The sequence below is a fragment of the Pecten maximus genome, chromosome 16 (assembly GCF_902652985.1).
Source record: "Pecten maximus chromosome 16, xPecMax1.1, whole genome shotgun sequence".
NCBI lineage: Eukaryota > Metazoa > Mollusca > Bivalvia > Pectinida > Pectinidae > Pecten > Pecten maximus.
The window spans coordinates 26,533,740-26,552,672 of NC_047030.1; the positions used below are offsets into that span (position 1 = coordinate 26,533,740).

At 35.8% G+C, this 18,933-nt stretch overlaps 1 protein-coding gene across 1 annotated transcript in view; it reads left to right on the forward strand.

The window, feature by feature from the left end:
* Positions 1–18,933, forward strand: part of LOC117314655 — a 94,860-nt gene that overhangs the window by 30,624 nt on the left and 45,303 nt on the right. Inside the window, exons 4-15 of the mRNA XM_033868731.1 lie at positions 2,537–2,754; positions 3,231–3,522; positions 4,531–4,676; positions 5,875–6,070; positions 6,877–7,011; positions 7,306–7,394; positions 11,900–12,037; positions 12,779–12,874; positions 13,111–13,194; positions 16,878–17,023; positions 17,938–18,034; positions 18,635–18,796. Of these exons, the coding sequence (XP_033724622.1) occupies positions 2,537–2,754; positions 3,231–3,522; positions 4,531–4,676; positions 5,875–6,070; positions 6,877–7,011; positions 7,306–7,394; positions 11,900–12,037; positions 12,779–12,874; positions 13,111–13,194; positions 16,878–17,023; positions 17,938–18,034; positions 18,635–18,796 (1,799 nt within the window). The remainder of the gene's footprint in view (positions 1–2,536; positions 2,755–3,230; positions 3,523–4,530; positions 4,677–5,874; positions 6,071–6,876; positions 7,012–7,305; positions 7,395–11,899; positions 12,038–12,778; positions 12,875–13,110; positions 13,195–16,877; positions 17,024–17,937; positions 18,035–18,634; positions 18,797–18,933) is intronic.

The window sequence follows — 18,933 nt, forward strand, 5'->3', positions numbered from 1 at the left end:
ATTTACATTTTCAACTTCTTCTCCAAAACCACTGAACCAAATTCAATGAAATTTGGCAGGGAGCTTCTATGGCTAAAGTTCAACTTAAATTGTGAATTATATGGTCCCCATCCCCCAGGGGCCTGAGGGGCGGGGCCAAAAAGGGTCAAATTGACTAAAATTTCAAAAATCTTCTTCTCTACTCTCAGATATGGTAGAATCAAATACTCTTCATAGATGGAAGGGTTCATTTAGAACATTGTTAAGATCAATATCTGACTCAATGTATTCAGGTCCAAAGCCATCGAACTGTAAATTATCATCATCGTCGTCAAAAACGTCGCGCAAAATCGTAGCCACAGCCGCCATCACGCCTCGTTGTTGTCACACTTTTCTACACTCATGACTCACACTTTCTAGGTTAATTTATTCAAAAACTTTCGTATGAATGACGTGTACAAATCTGATTGGTCGATGCATTGATATCTTCTTAAAATAGTATCAGGGATTTCCAGATAGGTGTCGCTCTCAATCATGGGATTTTCCATGTCTAAGTTTACCGAACCGGCATGGCGTCGAGAGGCGCTTACATTGAGATAACGCAGAGGCGTCGAGAAGCGCTTACATGGAGATAATGCAAAGGCGTCGAGAAGCGCTTACATGTGGCAAGGGGTAAAGGCGTCCAGAGGCGCTTACATGTGGCAAAGGGTTAAGGTGCGTTACCAAAATTGTGAATTTCATGACCCTGGGGTCTCACGTTTGCTTTAAACTTTACTATAGTTTATATAGGGAAATCACATTTTTGACTATTATTTGTTGGATTTCTATTGGAATTCATTCTAACTTGGTTCAAATTATCAGCATGGGATTACAGTTTGATGTTATGTACATATTGGCCCTGGTTGACCCCCAGGGGCTGGTGGGCGGGGCCAAAAAGTGTCAAATTGACTGAAATTTCAAAAATCTTCTTCTCTACTCTCAGATATGTTAAAATCAAATACTCTTCATAGATGGAAGGCTCTTATGGTGCTTTCACCAAAATTGTGAATTTCATGACCCTGGGGTCTCACGTTTGCCCCTGGGGAGGGGGTAAACTTTACTATAGTTTATATAGGGAAATCACATTTTTGACCAATATTTGTTGGATTTCTATTGGAATTCATTCTAACTTGGTTCAAATTATCAGCATGGGATGACAGTTTGATGGTATGTACATGTTGGCCCTGGTTGACCCCCAGGGGCTGGTGAGCGGGGCCAAAAAGGGTCAAATTGACTGAAATTTCAAAAATCTTCTTCTCTACTCTCAGATATGTTAGAATCAAATACTCTTCATAGATGGAAGGGTCTTAAGGTGCTTTACCAAAATTGTGAATTTCATGACCCTGGGGTCTCACTTTTGCCCCTGGGGAGGGGGTAAACTTTACTATAGTTTATATAGGGGAATCACATTTTTGACTATTATTTGTTGGATTCTATTGGAATTTATTCTAACTTGGTTCAAATTATCAGCATGGGATTACAGTTTGATGTTATGTACATATTGGCCCTGGTTGACCCCCAGGGGCTGAAGGAGCGGGGCCAAAAAGGGTCAAATTGACTGAAATTTCAAAAATCTTCTTCTCTACTCTCAGATATGTTAGAATCAAATACTCTTCATAGATGGAAGGCTCTTATGGTGCTTTACCAAAATTGTGAATTTCATGACCCTGGGGTCTCACGTTTGCCCCTGGGGAGGGGGTAAACTTTACTATAGTTTATATAGGGAAATCACATTTTTGACTATTTTTTGTTGAATTTTTATTGGAATTTATTCTAACTTCGATAACATTATCAGCTTGGGATGACAGTTTGATGGTATGTACATGTTGGCCCTGACTGACCCCCAGGGGCTGATGGGCGGGGCCAAAAAGGGTCAAATTAACTGAAATTTTTAAAAATCTTCTTCTTACAACCCAAATAAGGTAGAATTAAATACTCTTCACAATTTGAAGGGTCTTAAGGTGCTTTACCATAATTGTGAATTTCCTAGCCCTGGGGTCTCGCGTTTGCCCCATGGGAGGGGATAAACTTTACTATAGTTATAGGGAAATCACATTTTTGACTATCATTTGTTTTATTTGTTTTTTGAAATTCATTCTTTCATTCAAATTTACTGAAATATTTCAAAAATCAGATGACCGTTAAGGCCCATAGGCCTCTTGTTTTTTTTAAGCATTCACTGGCAATGAAGCAATCATGCTTAATCTGATGATAATACCCCATTGTTCCAGGTCTTTGATAGAACTGATGAAGATAATTTAGTAGTGGGCAAACCTTTTTGAAACTCCTGGTTGGACACAGACATTTCCAACTTCATTGTCATAAATCACTGAACTTTATTTTTTCTTGTAAATTTAATTCATACAAAGGTCATGTTATTTGTAATTGAAGGTACCATGTTGAAGGTAACAAATAGAAATGTTCACAATGATGTATTTCTACTTTACAATATCATAGTTGGAATGATCAATGTCTGACATTGTGTAACTTTTAATGTGATTTATATTTTTTACTTCAGAGAATGCCCAGAATATAAGTCTAGCAACTCCACCTCCAGCCTCAACAGTGGCCAATAAAGGTTTCAATATAGATGTACACATCTTAGACGGCAGTGGAAATTTGATAACTTCCGGCCTTGATTCCACGCTTGATGTTACAATCAAAGTGGCCTGGATGGAAGGCTTGTCTGTTATGTATCATGACAATGGTTATCGAAACATGCTCTTCTATGAAAACGTAAGTTTCTTCCTGTATTGATGCAATATTACTGTCGCAGTTTTGAACTCTCTGGAAACTTATTACCAAACTTAGACAGTAAATTTGAAAGTGATTTGGCTCGGGAACAAATCTATGTAGGCATACATGCATTTAAACATCGAGGGTTGTCAGTGCCCTAGTGGCTTTATTCCTTGAAGGATTGTGATCAAATGTTGGATGCTTATAAAGGACTATACGAAGTTAAGGTTTGTAATTTTATGGTCACCAATACTATTTTTAGAAAATCCCACTTTCAGTTTATATAATTCTTTACAAACATACTTCTTGTGTTATATTACATTAAAATCAGTTACAAACTAACCACATTCCCAAATTAACACCAAACTTTACAAATCATTACAGTGTACATGCATTACTTTGGCAGTACAATACTCATTATAGTATGCTTGTTTGATTTGAATTGTGCTACAATATCACACCTCATTATTTTCTAGGTGAGACTTGGAGGAACTGACATGGTACAGAGTAAGAGTACCCACAACAAGCTGATTACAAAAAGGGCGGTTGGAGGAATTGCCTCCTTCACAGATGTGCGTCTGCTGGATGTCCATTCCTGTGTTCGCCTAAACATCACCCTAACCATGCCTCGATATCCTCTGTTCAGGTTACCAACTACAATGAATGAGGTGAAACATATACATGACCTAACCAATGGACTTAATGGATATTACATCAACGGCACAGACGATAATGGAGTTTACATCACCGACTGTATCGCTGTCACAGGTACATTATAGCTTATATAGGTTATATGTTTCCTCTTCGTCCATCTTGTGCTTATGAACGAAGTTTATCAGAGCTCTAGGGATTTTAATGAAACTTCACACATTGATAAAATATCTTGGACAAGGTAAGCATTACACGAATTTTGGGTCAAGGTCACTGTTGCTATTTTTAAGAAATCCTTTAGCAGCATTCGAGCTGCTTCATTCCTCTAGGGCTTTTGGGTACTTCACACAAGGATAAAGGACAATATGTACTATTTTAGCTTCATTTGTAAAGTGATGTTCATCACATAAAAATAAAATACAAGGGTCCATTACATCTGAAGGTCAATGTCACCATTACTATTTGTAAGGAAATCTTTTGTCTGCACTCTATCGGTTTCTTTCCTCTAGGGATTTTTACTTACTCGATTACATAGGACCATTATATATATTTTTTTGTTAGAGAGAATCCTTTCCAGTGTTCTAGTGGGTTCCTTTGAGGGATTTTCATCAAACTACACTCTAATTTATGTTCATTCTTCCCTTAACAAATATGAGTGTTAGGGTTTGTCGGGTCAAGATTACCATTACAATTCTTAGAACATTATTGTCATCACCCTAGAGACTTCATTACTTAAGGGATTTGTATCATACTTCAAAATCTTGTAAAGAATTGTAATATTGCTAACGAGAGCCGTTACGGGACATGCATTGCTGTAGCAATACTTAGTATGCTCATCTTTTCACTAGCTATTTGGTAAAATAATTTATCCAGAGATCTACATCATTTGACTGATTTCTTTGAATCATGCAATTGGTAGCTTTTGTAGTCATGGTATATGATTGTGTTTCCCTCACTGGAATTTTAATCTCGTTCTGCAAAATTAATTGCCATTTGTTAATTTCAGTATTTGATTTTTGTCCAGAGATTTCCCCTACATTTTTCTGCAGATTTCTAGTTGATGTCCTGGTTTACCTATATTTCAAAGATGATTGGAAAAAATAAAAATGTCTTTTATTTTTACAGAACAAACTGCAGCTTCTATAAACTTGCTGAATATTGCTGATATAAAAAGCACTGTTGGTGCCAACTTCCCAATAGAAGATGCTGCTATACTGGAATTACGAGATTCAGCTGGTGACAGAGTTTGGTCTGGTCAAGATGCCAATTTGGTAATATATCTGTAATGTCATAGTAGTCAATATGTCATCTGACCACTGTATTTAGAAAATAAGAAAAATTGTAAGTTAATATATGTTACCAATTTGACCATTGAAGAAGGTCAGTAAGAAGCTTGATAGTGGAAGGGAAATTAACCAGGTTGAAGAATAAAAATATCAGGTTTTAGTCTTTTATGTTCTTTACCAAGTCAACTAGGTATCGGATGATGAGCTTATGATTTATAAGTACAAGATGATTTAAAAGTAGGTTTATTTCTAGGTTACTATCATCCTACTGTGGGTTAATATTCAAATCACTATGTCTTGTCATCTTTGTTGACATTTTTGAGCATTATAATTTGTAAAATTCCCTTTGGAAATATTGCAAACTTAAAAGAATCAGTTTGTGATGGTATTTTGATGGTATGCATGTATTTGACTAACACCTAGAGGCCTGATGGGTGGGGCAAAAATATATCAAATTGAATGAAATTTTAATAATCTTATCTTCTCAAGTCACACCTAAAAATTAACTAATTTAAATTAATTAGATTTAGCATAAGGATTCCAAAGGAGACACACAAACTTAACAATTGATTTTTACAAGAGTTTTAGACTTGTATCAGTTAATCAATGTTGATTTGAACCTGAGATGATCACTGTTAGGGAGTAAACTCGTTTGAAAAATGAGGCAGTATTGTAACAGGTTTTAATTGTAAATTGTGCATAAATTGATATGGTTGCTTTCTAGCTTATCACTAAGGAGGTCTGTTTATCTCAGTTGATAAAGTGGAGTACCAATAGGCTTTCCTGTAACAAGTACAATCCTGGTTAGAATTATCAGTATATGCTGGCACAGACTGACTCCAAGGAACTAATGTTTTGAGCCAAAAAGGGACAAATTGACTGAAATATTTTAGAACTAGATATGTAGGTTTACAAATTACATTGTTCTCTGGTTGTGTCCATTTGATTTTGAGTCTGATCCAGAAAACAAAATGGCTAGCTGTTAAAAACATTGCTATTTTTAATTCACAGAAAGTCCTTCTTGGATGCCTCTTAGATTTGATATGAGGTATCGCTGTTACAAATCATTGATGTATTGAAAATATCAGTCTTAATATCTAAAACCCAATAAAGATCATTCAATGATGGGTGCTCTGGGATCTCTTGTTTCAGAAAAAGTTACTGAATTTTTTGCTTTTGACAGACTCTCAGTGTCACCTCATCTGGAGGAGGCTGTGTATCCTCGGATTCCCAAAGTTTTACAGCCTCTCATGGACAAGCTGTGTTTGCTGGCTCCTTCTGCGATGTTGGAACAGGCTTTGTCCTGTCTTTTGCTGGTAACAGCTTGGTGACACCTGGAGCCTTGACTGGGACAGTTACCAATGCTTTCACTGTGACAAGTATGTTGATGGCCTTAAAAATAATCTAACTTGTAAGCATTTTTTCTGCTAAATCAATTGTTAGCTCACCTGATCCAAAGCGCCAGGTGAGCTTTTGTAATAGTTGTATGGTCCTTTGTAATATTATGAGTAATGAAGTTAGATCTCTTTGGTTTATCAAGCAAATATTTTCTTTCCTACCAATTTATATGGCTAATGGTACAGTCTGGGGGTATATAATTTTCAATATAATCCTAAAGTTGTAAAAATGTTGAATTTTATATTTCATGAAAACATCCACTTTATGATGAATTTCTGGCAGTCATTAGGTATTCGGATAAAAAAAAATTCCCAAAACAAAGATTTTTGTTGTTGATGCAGAATTGTAGACTAAAAGCCAGTTTTTACTGTTCCTCTAAAATTCCATGTAATGATGTTTTCACTATTTAGACCTTTGACAAATATGTAAACTGATCTTATCAAAATCAGTATTTCAAATAAATGATGCAGAAATAATTTCATAAAAGTAATTAGTTGAAATACAGAAAGGTACAAAAATGTATGTTCTGACATGCTGGAATTAAAAGAAAATAAAACAAAATGCAGCAAAAGTTTTTTTTAATGCAATGGCAAAAAACAGGTGAACACCACAAATGAATGGATTTATATCATGACACAGCTACAATTGATTCAACTATGAATTTATAAACAAACTGGAATTGGTTCAAATATGACTATGAACCATACATGTGCAAGTTTTCTACTTTTAAAAACTATAAATATGTTTATGTTGGATGCATGTTTTGTAAAATGTTTATATATTCCAGATAAGATCTATATTGGAAATTTCATCGATACTTATGGCTCATCTGCTACATCAGATACAGGACCGTTCATTGATGCATTTGCCACATACGCAATAGAAGACTTAGCTAATGGTTATTTTCCAGACTTGTTGCAAGGTAAATGTACAAAAAAATGTTCTAGGATTCAATCAGTCTTAATACATTAAGTTTAATTTTTGTAAATCATCAGTGTTTAATTTACTAAGATAAAGAACGGAAAAAATTGGGACCGAACAAAACATTCAACTCATCCGATGTATTTGATTCAAGCGTGTTCGACACAAGTGAGTTTTACTCTACTATTGCCTTAATCCTTTATTTCAATCCTTCATGCACAACACCTATGTGTGGCCTTGGCTCTTTGATTTGGTCTTATCAATTAAATTTGCAGTAGTCTTTTTTCAATTGAAGGGAGAGAACTGTATATGAATAGCTATGATGTCGGTAAAGATGGCAGCAAGGCCCCAAGTGCATTCCAAGGGATGATTGACCAAGGCAAGGTATAGATATGTAATGTCCAGTAGAAAAGGCATTGATTTTAATCTATCAATGGCTGACAGCTTTTATATACCCGTCCTTTCATCCAACATTATCTTTTGCTTGTTCAGAGATCTTTTTTATTCTTCCATTGTTTCTTTTGAATCTTGGAAAGATATACACATGATATGTTGTTGTTTTCTCCTAAATGGAAATGTATACAATAGCAGCACTGATGACAAAAAAATTCAATGTGCCAAATGCCATCAATATCTGACAGCGTTTGGGTGTTTAGTGTATATATCACTCTTCCTGTCCATGGTTCCTGATTGCAGTTTGATGTTGTCTTCTGTATGACAAAGTATAGTCTTGAGACGTTATGGTAGAGCTCAAAGCACGGTGTTGATTCACAGTACGACTTTACATTGCCTACATTGAAAACTAGTGTTGTGTCCAATCCTGTTTGGAACATTTACACCAGGGTTCTGTATCTTGAACATTTCTGCTTGATCAGCAGGACTACAAATGATGCACCGATGTTGGGCATGTATCTCTGTTGGTGGTAGGTGACAAGGGAATTGTCTGACACCAAGACGCTGAAGGATTTCAGGGTTTCTCTTTGTGGTCCTGAGGCTTCTGGGCTAGTCGCTCTAGAGCTTCAACAACCTGGGCTACAAGCTGCCTCCTGAATACAAAGTGAGGAACAGGATGATCCTTTTTGTATTTGTAAATGTGTTAGGCAAGGACTGCCAAACCAAGTGTAGGTAGTTCAGGTAGGGTTAAATCAGACCCATCACAAAATCATAAGTTGCTCCATATTCAGAGTGCAGGGTGACTCTCCGAGTAAACAATTCTAGCCCTTGAGCAATATCAATTTGTTGAGTCACATAATATGTATACCTTGATGCCATATTTTGTTGGTTTGTCTGGACTGTACACCCTGAAATGCAGATTCCCTCCCCAAGGTATCGTACCAACATTTATGGCCAATTCAACAATCTTCAGATACTGACTGCCAATTAGCTTTTTCAAGTGGTGAATAGTTCTCTTGCCCCCTCTATAGAGCAGTATTGTTGTCCTTAGACATCAAGGTCCCAAAATATATCTGACGACAGGATCTGTAGACCAGTAATTTAACTTTTTAGATGTGTCTACATCACTAACTCCATAGCAATGATCATCCCACAAATGCTTTCATCTCGTTGCTAATTGGACTCCATTTCCTAAGGTGTGAATGGACTGGAAGACTTTGATGACTGGTTAGGTAATCAGCTTCATATCTTTGTTTTTTAAACGCATTGTAGAAAGGATATCTTCAAAGTGGTTTTGTTGCAGGGTCAATCTCGGGTCTGCAGTGAAAGTGAAATTAGACTTCTCTGACATTCTACCATATCTCTATTCTTCTGGACACTGGGCATCAAAAGGATGGTTAATCTCTTCAACATCATCCAGCTCATATCCCTCAAACTAATCACTATTGCTAAACTTTCATTAGAAGTTTCCTGAAATACATCTTAAAATTCCAGTAAAACACTGGTCAAGTCTTCTGATAGATTTGTGCTGTCTGCCGCCATGTTTGTTTACATTCATATGACAAAAGAATACAGAGTGAACATAGATATGTGCAGCAAACATGTAAATTTTGACATAATATTTCATAATAAAATACAACAAGGCTTTAATGTTTGAGTTCCAGATACAGAGCAACCCGCTTATTTGCATAGCCCTTTTTCCATGACAAAATATGCAAATAACCGGAGTATTCGTATAGGCGGAGTTGGGTTTTGGCCCCTCTTATACACTATGTAGATCGTCAGGTCGGTACTCAAAATGGGCGCTATATGATTGTTTACGTTATTTGCATTAAAAATATATTTAAAAAAAAAACAGTATTTAAAATATAAGAGTAAATACGAAATACATGGGTTGTTATTCTTTGTAAATGTACAAATATTTGCATATACTTCATCGTTTACTACTCGTCACTCAAGAGTCTCTGGGTCGGATATCGGTCATACACGCGTGGGTTGGCACTACGATGTACAATGTCATCGTTTCAATTAACATTCATTATCGTCTCGAGATGCGTTTTGTTCCTGCTATGAGTATATTAGTTGTTTGACCATAGATGATGAACTGCTTAAGCAATAGACTTCTTAAATGACCGTGAGATGTGTATTGTCGTTTGGGTTTGTTTTGGAAAATGGCGCACACACACAAAGAGTTGTCGTTCATTACACATATGCCCCCACAATGCAACGCGCCTAGTAAACAATCATGGTGATCGCAACCTGCCTCAGCGAGTGTTCAAGTGCACAGAACACAGGTTTGGATCGATGCTATAATAAATAAACAAATCTCATCAAAAGATGAGGCATATAAATATTTTATTCAGTAATTCTTCTGCACATTGCTACTGATATGGTCTGGATAATAACTTAATGTCGATATCGATGCATCGAACGTAACCTGTAATGACGAAGTGTGAACCAATGATAAGATAACGTTGTACATCGTGTCGAATCAATATGTAAGTTGAAACACTTTTCATAAAACTTTTATTACGGGAAAATCACAAAAATACCCTAAAATCAATTCAAACTTTTCGATTTTTTGGAATTTTTATATGCATATAAGCGGGAGTCGGTGTTTTAGTCGATGCAAATACACGGGATTAAAATACAAAGATAAAGAAGAAAAAAATCGGGACCTGAGAATTCTATGCAAATAAGCGGGATATTCAAATAACCGATATGCAAATAAGTGGGCTCCTCTGTATTTGATAGTCTCAAAACTCTATAGATATTATGAAACAATCCAAAATTCAAGCTTAACTGTGCAGTCCCCAGGTCAACAGTTTCGTTGATGTCTTGATCACCATCTACCGTCTGGATGTGCTTATCCAATTAGTTGTCATATATAAATCGTTATTATTTTAAGTGGTAATATGTGTTACCAGTTTTATTATTCATTGCAAGAAATCTCATTAATGTAAGAATCATGCAGTTATGTTTTAATTTTTATCACTGTAACATCGTCTAAAATAATGCAGAAAAAAAATCTACTTCTGTGATTCATTAATTCATCATTTGTCCCCGGGCCCGGTGATTCATTAATGCATCATCAGGGCTTAAAGGGTTATAACCAACAGTCACAAAGACCTGATAGCATTTTGTATGCTGGGATGAAGAGCTACCAAGTTTGTTCCATTCAATGACTTGTGACCTACTTTGAAGGTCACAAGGGTCAGATCTACTAAAACTGTTAATGATGACTTTCAGCATGTATTAGAAGCAGGTGACCGATACAGGCCTGCTAGGCCTTTTTTATGACAATTGTGTTGGATGTTCCAAGGACAGAGAAATCTCATCTGGGGGTCTTTCAGTAAAACTGATGTGACATAGCAATTCAATACATACAAAGATCTTTTTACTGAATAATTCATTCTTGTTTATAAAAAGCATTTTCTTTGGCTTAAAAATTCGTCCAATAACATAAAAGTTATGTAGCTGTTGATGCTTTTGTTTGGCTGACACAGCAGTGTATTAGTTTCAAAAAGAAAGAATCTGTCGATAATTCAAATTGACAATCTGAAAGGTCCATCTACATTCCTATGTATTAGTTATTCACACTGAAATTTAAATCCTTCACAGTTACAACACATTATTCTAATTTATTAGCAAAGTGATTTTCATCCAAGCACATCGCGGATGTTGAGTCTGACTTATATTTCAAACTTCTGTAATCTACGAATCTGGACTCTTCTGATATATTTGGGGTTGATGCTGAGCTCTACAAAACGTCACTTAAAGCCAAGTCCTGTTTCAACATTTCTATTGCTTCATCCAATATGGGCTGTGCCTTACTTTGGGGTACCAAGGGGATGATACTCCTGGCTGGTCTGACTCTAAATTTCGACCTTTTTAACTGATCCTTTGTTAAAACCATGTAGGTCTTTTTCTTCCTGGTTTGGCTACATCCTCTTTTACCCTGTCTTTGAAGACTTCACCAACATAGCCATGATATGAACGTTTTTTACTTATCTTTTGTAATCAGCATCCCTGCCATACAATCTTTTGCGTATTTTACACTTATAAGTTTTGATTGTTGCATGTATAAATGTTTACATGGCTTCTTAAATTTCTCAAATAAGCATATGATTTTCAACATAATATGCACAGTATCCTGTTGCTGGTTCCTGATACCTTCCGTGGTGTTGTCTTGATATTGGGCATTATGAAATAAGGTTGAGGCCTTCTGGCTGTCCAATGTGTAGCATCCGTATCCAACCATAGATATTGTTTGTCCTTAATCTCACGCAATATATTTTATAGGTGGTTTCTAATTCTTGTTTTCAGCATTGTGAACGTCTGTCCTACATATTACATACCAGACTCTACATGAAATCACAAATTATAAGTTGAATATATTTCTTATGTTATGAACTCTATTTCTGCTATGTCTATTCTGAAGAGAACTTTGGTCTGCTCCCATGGTCTAACAGCTAAAATTGTTATTTTTGAAACAGCTGGATCCAAGTACAAAGGTCAGAGGAATAATAGGTTTTGGTTCCAACACCGCCACCAAGAAAATGGCTAGTTATTTGTCAGCAAACCAAATGCCATCTTTAGCAACAAGAGAAGATGAAGCAGAATTTACAGACAAGGTTTGTATCCATTTATTTGTTATCTATTGAAATTACACAATAAACTGGAATTGACTTTTATACGTGGTAAAATGTCAGGGGATTTTTGTACTGGTTTTGTTGTTTTTGTTTGTTAATTCTGTTACTTCTATAACATGTATATGAGGCCATGGTTGGGCTGATATATTGCCTATTCTGACACCTCAGTGCTACAATTTCTTGTGACAGAAAACAACTATTCATTTCTTCAATATTCTGACATTAACATCACCTCTAACTGTGGAATTGTATTGTGCTGCCAAAGTGGGATTATGATATTTCATTACCACCTTCTAGTTTTAAACTCAATGTAACAAGTTTTAAACACTTCATAAAATGTATGATATCACTATGGCAAAGTAAAAAATTGGGCGTACTGCAAAGAAAAAAAGCTTACGACCTATCAAACCCAACCATAAATGAATGGTGTTCTTGCTAAAACGAAAGGTTTAGAGACAAGGTGGTCCTTGCCCATTTCCAAATGGGCCATTCTTACATAGCACATTTCTTATTTATTGAAGTGAGAAAACCAGCCTCAGTTCAACGTGTGTGACAAACCATTTACAATAGAGCACCTTTTATTGGACTATATAGACCTTCAAACAACAATAGATCTTATGATATACTGTGATGTTTTGATTTCTGTATGATTTCATACTGTGATGTTTTGATTTCTGTATGATTTCATACTGTGATGTTTTGATTTCTGTATGATTTTTCCAGACTGTTTATCCATACTATAGTCGACTGTCGTGGGATTTGGCTGCTGTTGCTCAGTGCCTGATGATAGCTTGCAGAGACAGAGGATGGAAAAAAATGGTAAGGTTGAAAAAACAAATTATGAATATAGTTTGGTGAAGTCTATTTGATAATTGATTTCCTTAAATTGTAAATATTTGGATACGCTTAGCCTTGTCATAAAGTCGATTGAACATTAGAGGTTCCATAGTTTCCTTGTTATGTTTCAGTGAGATTCGGTAAAATATTGTGGTGATATGAATCTCCCATTGAAATGGTTAATATGGTAATTAGATGAGTTTATTGTCTGATTTCAGATCATTGTTCGAGAAATTGACTACCAGATACATCAAGTTCTCTATCAGAAAGCTGCCTTGTTCAATTTGGACATCACACAAGAGGTATTAATTTGAGGCTTGTATTGGAGATATGTTTGCTCTATAGAAATCACTTCATCAGTCTGCTCAACAAATTTTGTTTCCAGTTGATAACTAGTGGTCACTGACCTATTAACCCTTAGACTGCTACACACATCAAAAGACGCGTTGATAAAATTGGTACTCACTGCGACACGCGTAAATAATCATTTTTTGACTCTGAGTTTTCAATCGGTAGTCCGGTAGACAAATATCCCGCCTATGGCTATATTTGTGTATGACAACGAAAGTAGAATTCTTCCGATGGGTTCTGACATCATTACTTTCGATATTCTCGGGATTATACACTAGAACTAACGACAGGTGTGCAAGGCACTCGAAATGAAAACACTGACTCATCAAAATGGCCGCCGTCAACTGGAGCGATGACGAGGACGTTCAAAATTTCTTCGCTAGTGACCCAGAATCAGACGAGAATGATTTTGAAGGTTTTGGGGCAGCAAATGGGGAGTTCTTGAGGGTAAACATAATAGGTAACGTTCCTATGAACGATTTTGTGCCCGATACCGATAGGGTAAATGAGGCAGACACCGAGGCCGACACCGAGGCCGGGTGGACTGTTGACGAGTTTGACCTTGTCAACGCTCCGTTCTCCGGTGAGCCCAAGCTTACGATTGACATGGATAATTTTGATCCAGTTGATTTTTTAAAGCTTTTTATAGACGATAACATTATCAATGAAATCGTTGTTCAAACAAATTTATATGCCGAGACAGTGATTTTTCAGCCTATATAAATAGGGTCGGGTACCGATCCCATTCCCAATGAGATTTCATTAAAAAAAATCCCAATTGTACCGCCGAAATTCCCAAATAATTACCGATTTCAATTCCGGATATTTTGACCCGGTCGCTGTTTTTGCCATTAGTATACAAGTAATGTGCAAACGCTTGGGTGATCGCAAATCGCCATAAAATGGCGGCCTCACATAATGGCAAGTACTACGCGAAGAAATTACGATTATCCGACAGCAAGGGCTCCAAAACCCTGACTGAATTATTTAAACCCAAAACACCAACACAGACGGCATTATCAGAACCCATAGTACGTGCCAGTCCACTTCCGATTGTCAGGACAATTAAAGCCTGCTACGTCGGTATCTCTGCCACCTTCACTCTTCAGTCGGCGAGCCGGACACCGACTGTCAAGTCAACATACAAAATGTAGGTCTACTTAAAGGAAAACCAAAATCAGATCGACGCCTTTTGATGAGAATTAATTTTAAGGGACCAGAACACTTGTCCACAGAGGACCTCGGATCTCTGATCCTCTTGTTCCAAAACAAAAAAGACAGACAAATACCCTTGTCAGAGACCTATATACTTAACAGGTCTCGGCCCTTGTGAACACTGTCACAACAAAATAGAAAAAATGAAACCAAAGTGATCTCCATTTAATTGTTTGTTTATTGTTTTAATGTATACAATAATTTATTTGTAATTCAAATTTACAATTTTTCCCAAAAATATCATTTTCTGCGTTAGATTTTCCCAATTTCCAGGAAAGTTATTTTTCCCAAAATAGGCTGAAAAATCACTGCGAGACCAAACTAAACGGCGAACTGAAAGAAATCAGCCGAATGAAAAAATGGCAGCCTGTATCATTTGATAATTCTACATCAATTTCACATAAAGTTAACGAGATTTACCTGCGATTCTCGAGGACAATGTATACTGTAATATGATACAAATGAAATGTGTTTTTGTTCCTATTAAGATTTCTGAATTAAATAAGCTATATTCAATGATTTTCAATGAGCTTTCTTGTGCTTTTATCATGCTGATTAAAATTTTCACTTTTACTCACCTGTATTTTCACCTGTATGCTTAACTACAGGTACGACTTTGGAATTGATGACAAAATAACAAAGTACAGATAATAACAAACAACTTTCATGTAACTTTTATTCACATAATGTTAATAGTTTTCAAGATACAACCATTTATAACAGCAGCATCACTTTTGTTAAATCTTGCATAATCAATGGAGCAGTGAGGGCCATTACTATACAATACAATGTAGCAGCCTAAGGGTTAACATGAAATACCTACTGAGATACAAAGATCAAGCTCAAATTTTTTTATAACATTTCACTGCAATGAATATTTTGTGATGACACTATGAAGCAATGTTGATTGGAATTAAACGAGTGAACTGACCAAAAGTCAAGGTCAGATATTGTATCTTTTTCCTTATTTTGTCAGGACATTTTGAAGTTAAGGTAACAGTGTAATGTTATTCAAATCCAATATGCTATAATTAAGAAATAATTAACGATGATTCGTGTATTATTGCAGGATATACGAGGACGAGGATATTTTGCAATTAAATTAATAACAAAGGCCGCAGGCCTGAGTTATTAATTAAAATTGCAAAATGTCCGAGTTGTATATCCTGCAACAATACACGAGTCAAAGTTGATTATTTCTATTCTACCATGTACTGTTTAGTTCTGAGATCGACCTCTTTCTAATAGAAAAACAGCAAAGAAACCCCGGGAAAACCTTATTTCTTGAATATTGTATTATTTGTTGATGAAATATACAGGCAATACAGTACTACGATCAAGAGCATCTATCATATGGCATTGATTTTGAAAATCTAAAAAAAAAGGATAAAAAAAGAGAAAAGAAAAAGAAGAAAAAAAAAGGGCCTCCGTAGGATTCGAACTCGCGTCGTGATAAAAATATATTGAAAGACTAACCCATTAGCCCACTCGGCTATAGTAACCTTTTATGAAACGGGTGAATATTAGATATTTAAAATTGTGACAGCCGTGACTCACGACCGTGTATTATTGGTACGAGCGTGGGTTATTGGAAAATAATACATGGTTTTACACCAATCAAAACCGGCGTTACATAGCAAACATGGTAGAATTGTATATTATCATCATGTGGAAAGATCTTGTACAGGTGAAATGGATGATAGAAATGGAAGAAATGTTTGTCCTTCAAATGACCTTGCAAAAAGGTCTTAATTAAAAAAAACAGCTTGATGCGTTGATGTAAATGTATCGACAATGTCTTTATCTTATATGTCTTGTCATGACTTTATTGATGCACAAGGTATTACAAGCAATAGGAATCAAAAGAATTGTCTAATCACAATGTCGCTCAGAAAATCACTACTAATTATCATATTAGTTGTAAGAGTTTGAAATAACATACATATGAAGGTTATCAGAAGGTTATTAGATCATTAAGAAAAAGAATGGAAAAAGTAGAGATAATAAGATCAGTCTTTAATAGAACCAACAAAGATCATTCAATGGTGTGTGGCAAGATCCCTCTCTTTATTTGGGCATATCATTTGTTTTTGGGAGTAATTATGTAAATTTGTATCCAATTTAAAAATGTAAGAAAATATTTGTGTTGCTGGTGACTTTTTGAGATTTTACCTAAATAAATGAAATGATCTGTTGTCTTGTCTGTATGTGTAAAGTCAGCTGATAGGTAATACCAATAAAATATTAGGTGCATCGTAGGTGTCGTGGTGGGTGCAAAACAATTTCTAATGGTCACAAGATGGAAATGGAAATTCCTGAGTTATGTCAAACAGAGTTTGGCACACTGGGTGTAGCCTTTTGCATTAGTAGCTATCTATGCTCCAGTAACCATTCTATGAGCTTAATGTTTCTGTTGCAGATCATCATACCTAAACTACTACCAACACAATATGCACCTGGTGTTATAGATACACAAATGGAAAAGATAAAAAATGCAGGAACCAAGATTATCCACTTGTTTGCATATGCCCCACTACAGTGGTTTATCATCAGTGAAGCCATCAGGTATATAGCTGTCACTCTATTACTGTAAAACTTGGAATATCTCCAGTGTTGAGTGTTTCATTTAATCATTATAATCAATTCACTTATTGATAAGTTGTATGACTGAATCTAGAGATAACTTGCAGTGTTTTGCTCACCTTCCCAGTGCAAGTTTCTCAATTTCTTGATGACCAAGAAGTCCAAAGACATGTTATTGGGACTGTAGCTGGGTTGAATGGCTACCGAGTTTGTTCAAATGAATGACTTTGACCTACATTCAAGATCAGTAGGTCAAGGTCACATGAATCAAATATACTTAAATCTTAAACAAATTCTTCTCAATTACCAAGAGGCCCAGAGACTTGATTAGGGCCTGTCACATGCTTGCACTAAGTTTGTTCAAATGGATGACCTTGACCTACATTCAAGGTCACTGGGGTCAAATAGAGAAAAAAAAGTAACTCTAGAAAAGGTCTGAAATATTTCCATTAAGATATGTCTAGAAGGTAACAAAGTGGAGATAATCGACATATTTTACGCATATTACTTCACGATAATCTTTTTTTGTTTTGTTTTTTGTGCTGTAGACATTGCATTATGCTCTACCTGTTTGCAATACTGAATTTTCTTGATATTGTTTTCTAAGATAAATATGTCTGTGCCAATTCATCATTGTGCTTATCAAATTTTATTGGTTTAATATGCTAAAATAGTTGTGTTTCTTTTAAAATGATCTTATCAGATTCTGACAAAACTTTCATAAGTGGAAGAAATAACAAGTCAACTGAAGTGAGCAAGCCTAATTGGTCGAGATATTTGTACTATAATTTGAGTCTAGCATATATATTTATACTGTTATGTCCATTATTACAAGGTGTTGTACATGCAGGTAAAGAAGTGATAGTTAACTTAAGTCATTTTCTCATTGTTTTTAGACACAACATTTCCTGTTACCATGGATATGAGTGGGGTCTTCTAAATGATGTTGGCTGGCATTTCCCCTGGGCCAATCAACATCCTATGTGTCAAGGTGTAGGTATTATGTTTTTGTGTTAGCACTCAACAGTCAAAAGGTAAAATCAAATTAAATGATAATTATAAAATTTATACCATTGAGGCAAAATAAATTAATTCTTGATTCTCTGCCTGCATAAAACTCTAACATTTTACAGCTATTTTTTGCTATAATTCTGACATATATCATCAAAATTTTTCAGATTTCCTCTGTTTTGGAGAATTTTCCCACTTTATGGATTTTTTTTTCCTGCTGGGGAATTTGTTTTTATTCAAAGGGGAAAACACCATCATTTGAGAATGCTAACCAATTTCGGTAGTGAAATCAGTCTAGATTAGCCTCTGTTATAATTTCCGATGATCCCTTGTGCATATTGAATTTTGAGAGTGATTGCACCTTATCGCTTGAATTGTTCTCTCTGGAAAGCAGAATATAATAAGTTGGATTAATCACTGTGACATTGGTAACTGGAATAGCAAACAATCAAGACACATACTCGGAGGTCATCTCTTAGATGACTCCCCTGTCCCCACTACTTTGGTTGACCTTAGTTAGGCCTTGGTGTCTTTCATGAATTGGACCAATTTGGAATATTTTGAATTTTTCTTATTAACCAGCCAATCACCTGTACCATGGCCTGGATTGGATACTTTGGTGTGGGTGGTACATACAATGTCAGTGGAATGATGACACCACTCTGGGAGCATGTCATGATCAAACATACCAACTATCGCCGGATAAACTATCGTGGTACTGCACCAAGGCGCTCCCTTAATGAGGTATGTAATGGTTTTATATGCTGTGTTTATAGGCAAATTTGGTGGAAGTATTATCGTTTGGCATACTCAAAAATGATACTGAACTAATAAGTTCTAAAGGACCATGATAGCCACCTGGCACTGTTAGGGATACAACT